At 39.4% G+C, this 6,452-nt stretch overlaps 1 protein-coding gene across 4 annotated transcripts in view; it reads right to left on the reverse strand.

The window, feature by feature from the left end:
- Window positions 1–1,284: 1,284 nt before the first annotated feature.
- Window positions 1,285–6,452, reverse strand: part of LOC106876554 (calmodulin) — a 23,038-nt gene continuing 17,870 nt past the window's right edge. For all 4 annotated transcript variants that reach the window (XM_014925150.2, XM_014925148.2, XM_014925147.2 and 1 more), the window contains 3 exons: window positions 5,911–6,054; window positions 4,784–5,026; window positions 1,285–4,000 (listed from right to left, as the gene is read on the reverse strand). In XM_014925150.2, coding sequence (XP_014780636.2) covers window positions 3,975–4,000; window positions 4,784–5,026; window positions 5,911–6,054 — 413 coding nt within the window. In that variant the 3' untranslated portion in view covers window positions 1,285–3,974. The remainder of the gene's footprint in view (window positions 4,001–4,783; window positions 5,027–5,910; window positions 6,055–6,452) is intronic.

Genomic DNA, 6,452 nt, shown 5'->3' on the forward strand with positions numbered 1-6,452 from the left:
AGGATATTTAACTATTATATCTACATAGACGTTAGTTTCTTATCGTTGTTGGTGCTGACAATGATGAAGGCGATGATGATGATGCATATAATGATCACAATTTTGAAAATAGTGATGATGGTGATGACGATTGCGACAATGACTCCACCCGTGACCAATTCATGAAAATATGCTAATCAGAACGATTATGAAAATGATGATAGAGAGGATGAAAGGAGGGTGTGGTGCCAAAGATTTGGAGTCTTCAACGATGATGATGATGGCGGTGATGGTGATGGTGATGGTGATGCTAACGTTAGCAATGAGTTGTCATCTTATTTAACAAAACGTCAACTTATCAGTAAACATAATCAGTAAACATAATCAGTTGAAAACGGCCGTTTATGGGATCAAATGGCAGCGAGTCCCCTCTCTCTGTTCTTTTTAAAACAACTTCACAAACATGAAAGGCTTCAATACATTCATCCTCAGCGTTTCGTCTTAACGTCCACTTTTCCTTGCTTGCATGGGTCGGGTGGCATTTGTTAAGGCAGACTTCCTACAACTGGATGCCCTTCCTGTCGCCAGCCCATATGTTTCCATATATGGTAATATTTCTCCATGGCTGGGCATATTTTCACTGCAGATGGGGAACGAACGACACCACATGTATGAGAGTGACACTCGTTTACAACATTATGCACTACTGAAACAAAGACTCACATACACACACGGATAATATATATACACATGCGATGGACTTCTTTCAGTTTCCATCAACCAAATCCATTCACAAAGCTTTGGCCAGCCCAAGGCTATAGCTGAAGATATTAGCCCAAAGAACCACACAACAGAACTGAACCAAAAATCTTGTGGTTGGGAAACGGCTTTCTTAACTACACAGGACTGTAAATAATTATGTGGTCACTTGACATGCTGGATATAGGAGCCAAATTTCCTTCTAATCATAGTGTATTATATTAAAGGAAGGATAATGTCTTGCTATGCAGGACATTATTTTAAAAATTTTAAACTTGTCCAACACCACAGAGAAGGTAGAAAAATTATATGGACACGGCTATCTTGGTTCCATCTTCTTATTGATAAGAAGTGGAGAAATTTTCAGAAATATTAAGCAAGGGCTGATAGTTGTCTGTTTGAGAACCACTGCCATAGACAGAAGACATTGTCTGAAAGAAAAAGTACAAAAAAAGAGAAAGAAACAGAAGGATGGTCATGTCCAGAACAGCTTTGATCATAGCTGACCCTGGGTTAAACAACAACAGAAATACAACAACAAAGAGATAAAAATAACAGAAATTCTTTATTCTAAATATGTTCTTAACAATTTCTCTGTCCCCAGATTAATACATGTAAAGAAACAGGGTCCTGGGCAGAGAGAGAGAGAGAAGGGGCAGAGCATGAGTGATTGTAGGGATTCCATTAACAGATAGGACTAAATACCACAAGGCATTTGCCCAACTGTCTACCATTTCTGTCATTAACCAATAATGTTTCTAATTGAGGCACAAGGCCAGCAACTTTGATGGAGGAAATGAGGTTAGTGAATACCACTGACACCAGTAGTTGACTGGTATTTTATTGATCCCCCAAAGGAGATGAAGGGTAAAGCTGGCCTTGGCAGGATTTGAACTCAGAACATAAAGAGCAGCAAGAAAAACCACAATGTGTTTTCCCCCAAAGCTATAACAACAACAACAATAATAATAATATTAATAGTCCTTTCTACTGGAAGCACAGGGCCTCAAATTTGGTGGGGGAAGGGATTAAGTCAATTACATCAACCCCAGAACTTAACTCGTATTTATTTAATCAACCCCAAAAGGATGAAAGGTAAATTTGACCTCGGCGGAATTTGAACTCAGAACGTAAAGACAGACTGCTAAGCATTTCGCCCAGCGTGCTAACGTTTCTGCCAGCTCACAGCCTTAAATGAAGTCATAATAATCCTTTCTTTTATAGGGCACAAGGCCTGGATATTGTGGGGAAGAGGACAGTCGATTACATCGACCCAGTGTTTCACTGGTACTTAATTTATCAACCCCAAAAGGACGAAAGGCAAAGTCAACCTCGGCGGAATTTGAACTCAGAATATAACAGCAAGCAAAATACCACCAGGCATTTTGCCCAGCGTGCTAACGATTCTGCCAGCTCACCACCTTTAATAATGATAATAATTTCATTTAAATGGCACAAGTCTACAAAATTTGAAAACGAGAGGAGGGGTGACAAGAATAATTAATTCAACCCCAGTATCTAACTGGTATCTATTTTATGGACCTTCAAAATAATGAAAATCAACCACATCAGGATTTCAAACTAAGAATATAAATGTGTGTAAACTTAATACCACAAACTATTATGTTTGATGCTCTACCGATTCTTCTGTCTTCCACTCTAATACTCACAATGATTTTTCTAACACAGGCACAGGGCTACAAATTTCAAAGAAGAGGCTGTTACAAGATTATTTTAACCTCCCCACCAAAAAAATTCCCCAGTAAATGACAGGTATGTTATTATCTCAGAACATAAGGGGGCGGGAGGGAGGTAAGCAAGAGACAAACCTGCAGGAATGTGGGTTGTTACTATGTAATGTCTGTGGGAATGTTGAAGTTGATGAGTTTAATTTAGTGGAGGGTCCAGGATGGATTGGGGAGGACGGGGTGGGGGAGTAAAGAAGGAGAGAAGAGAGAAGGGCTTGGAGCAGAGAGAAAGAGCTGGAGAGGGGCATAAAGGATGAACAGGGGTGGAGGCTGAACAACTGTTAGACAGACAGGTGTCAGAGTCATAAAGAGGGGACAGAGTTTGGGTGGCAGGGTTTTTAAGAGATGGGGAAGTAAATAGATTCCTTGAGGAGACAAGGCAATGGGGATTAGAGGTTTAGATGGTATTTTGAAAGTGTGTCAGGTGGGTGTATGTATTGAGGTGAATGGGGATTAGGGACCACTTTGTTAGATTCTGGGTATTTTTGTTTCATATTTTGTTGGTGTCATTTCTGGGTGTGATTTCTGGATGCAGTCGGGGGGGGAGGGGTCTCTGAGTGTTTTGTGTGATTTTGTTTTTGAAAGGGTGTAGTTTGGGTACAAGTAAGGAGAGGGGTAGCAATTTAGATATTTAGTGTTACCACAGGTATGGTACAGTGTGTATGTGTGTTCAGTTTTGAGGAAAAGAGGAAAGAAAAAAAAGAGAGGTGGTGATGTTATAACAGTAGTAGTAGTAGTAGTAGTAGTAGTCCATAGAAGTATGGCAGTGGTAGCAGTAGTAGACATACAAAAGTCTACTAGTAACTACTAGTAGTTATAGTAGTGGTGGTGGTGGTAGCAGCAGTAATAATAGTACGAACAGTTGTAGTACCACACTTGTAGCAGTTAAGTAGTAGTAGTACCACCACTAACAGCCTTGCAGTAGTACTACCACCACAGTAACAGTAGAAGTAGTAGTAAGAGCAGTAGTAGTATCACACTATTAGCAGTTGTACAATAGTATTAGCAGTAACAGTAGTAGTAGTAGTAGTAGTAGTAGTAGTAGTAGACATACAGTACTAACATAGCAGTAGTAGTAGTAGTAGTAGTAGCAGTGACATCAAATTAATTAAATCTGATACAAAAGTTTAAATCAAATAAGCAGAGAGCATGGGAGTGGGGGAGGGGTACTGGCAGGGTTGAGAGAATGTGTGTGTGTGTGTGTGCACAGATGTGCATGTGTGTAAGAGATCTATGTTGTGCATCAAAAAATGGATGTGTGTGTGTGTGTGTGTGTGTGTAATGAAGAAATGTTTACTGAGCAGAAGCCGCCCCAGAAGCAAGGCAACAGCAGCAGCAGCAGTAGCAGCAGCAACCATCCATCCTCTGATGCATTGTCCATCCAACAAGAGAGTCCAGTCAGCAGAAGTCACTCTGTTAGTTATCATCAGGTGTGCCCCCCCAGGACCCAGCTGGACCCACTGGTGCCCATTGAGGACTCGAAGATCTTTAGGACCTAAGGATCTTTACAAAATCTGAAACAAAAAGAAAACATCAGTGTCATTTAATGTCTGTCTGAATAAATAATAATAATAATAATAATAATAATAATAATAATAATAATAATAATAATCCTTTCTACTAAATGCACAAGGCCTGAAATTTTGGGGGAGGAGGGGATTAAGTCGATTACATCGACCCCAATGCGTAACTGGTACTTATTTAATGGACCCCGAAAGGATGAAAGGCAAAGTCAACCTCGACGGAATTTGAACTCAGAACGTCACGGCAGACGAAATAGCGCTAAGCATTTCCGCCCAGCGTGCTAACGTTTCTGCCAACTCGCCGCCTCAACCAGAACAACAACAATACTTCCAAAAGATCGAGTTGTTACCGAAATGTAAGCTAAACTCTGTGGAGAGAATAAAATGAAGGGCGGCGGCAGCAGTTGTGAGACGCGTGGCAGGGGTTTTGAATTTGGAACAAAGAGGAACAGTAAGATCTTGACTGAAAACCTCAGAAAATAGGGATTAGTGTACAAGGAGACTAATAAGTGAAGGAAAGGAAAAAATGAGTTTAAAAACGATTTTGAAAATATCAAGGGAGATAATCCTAGCAAAACTAGTGTGTAAGCAAGGGGAATAACTCTGGCTTATAACATTGAAAAAAGAGCAGGTGACAAGGGGTTATTAACCTACCCCATTTCATTCACAAGGTTTTGGTTAACCATGAGCTAACATAAGAGATACCTATCCAACAATGGGACTAAACTCTGAACCAAATGCCTCTGACAGACTTCTTGACCAATGGACACTTACCATCATAGTTAACTCTTCCGTCGGCTGTAATCTCAGCTTCCCTGATCATTTCATCGACTTCCTCATCAGACAGTTTCTCACCAAGGTTCGTCAACACATGACGCAGCTCAGCACAGGAGATGTAACCGTTGCCGTCTTTGTCGAACACACGAAACGCTTCTTTCAGCTCGTCGTCTGTGTCCTGGGTTATCTGCTGTTTCGAAATGATGCTCACAACATCCTGATCGGTGAGTTTACGATTTCCTGAAAGCAACAAATATACATTCCAACACTGAACTCATCTAAATGTCAGCAAACATACAACAACTAAGCATGAAATTAGCATACGCTGATCGACCAGTACATATATATACACACTGTTTGAGAATATACATCTTCACTCACTATATATATATATACACACATACATACATACATACATCCTTCTCCTTATAATTCCTGAATTTAAATTTTAAATTCATAATCCAACTTCAAATGATCTCCCTTGTAAGAGGTGTCGCCACTAGATCAGGAATTCTCAGCCAGTTTTTATCAATGGACCCCTTTGTTTGCTATTTTATCCTAGCAGACCCTCATAGTCATAAGATGTTGAAAAACTAGTTTTATAGGAACTCCCTTCAAAATTCCTCTTTTGGTTTTCACACATTAACTTGTGTGGGTTGAATTATGTAAAATGTTAGAGAAAGAAACCCAGCTGTTTCTTGCAATACAGACCAATACATACATCTAAAGCAGAAATTCTTTCAGGGGCTCTAATATACTGTTTTGTTGCATGGAACCCCAGAAATCTTATATGGACCCTGGTTGAGAACCATTGCATTAGAGGGATCATGTGTGTTTTAATAACTTTAAATTCAAAAAATCTTTTTTTTCAAAATATTGTCACTGCAGCAGTAAATTTTTTCTAAAATGTCAACAGCAGCCAAATCTGCATCAGATCGTTTCTCACCATCATAAAAAAGAGGAAGGACATCTTGGAAGAAAATAATCCAAGATATTGAACAGACGAAAAGACAACAGTGCCAAGTGTGGAACCTATCTGACTAGAGATCTGCTCAGCCAGGCCAACCTGGGGTTAAACAATAACAACAGACAAGAAATCAAATAATGAATCATTCGTTACCTACCACTGCTATCAATGGCATCTCGAATATTTTTCACTTCAGCTTCTGTCGGACTGTAACCGATCGCTCGCATCACGGTCCCAATGTCTTGTGAGAAAATACAGCTGTCACCATCTTTGGCAAACACAACGCAGGCCTCTCGGCACACTGCAAAGAGTAGCACATTGGTAGGACTCAATGATTACATGTATATATAATATATATATATATATATATATATATATACAGAGAGAGAGAGAGAGAGAGAGAGAGAGAGAAAGAAAGAGAGAGAGAGAGAGAAAGAGAGAGAGAGATAGAGAGAGAGATACACACACAAATATATATATAAATATATATAATTATAAATATATAGGGATTGACAGTAACCTGCTTCTCCAACATACTGAGAATTCAGAAATAGCAGTCAAGGAACTACTGATTTCAAAACTACAAATTATTACTCCAGATTGATAGCGATATAAGAAGGTTTTTTTCATACTGAGCTACCCGGCAGAATTGTTAATTATTAATTTTATTACTAATTGATGATTCCCTGCCCTGCATAT

This window comes from Octopus bimaculoides, chromosome 11, assembly GCF_001194135.2.
Source record: "Octopus bimaculoides isolate UCB-OBI-ISO-001 chromosome 11, ASM119413v2, whole genome shotgun sequence".
Classification (NCBI taxonomy): Eukaryota; Metazoa; Mollusca; class Cephalopoda; order Octopoda; family Octopodidae; genus Octopus; species Octopus bimaculoides.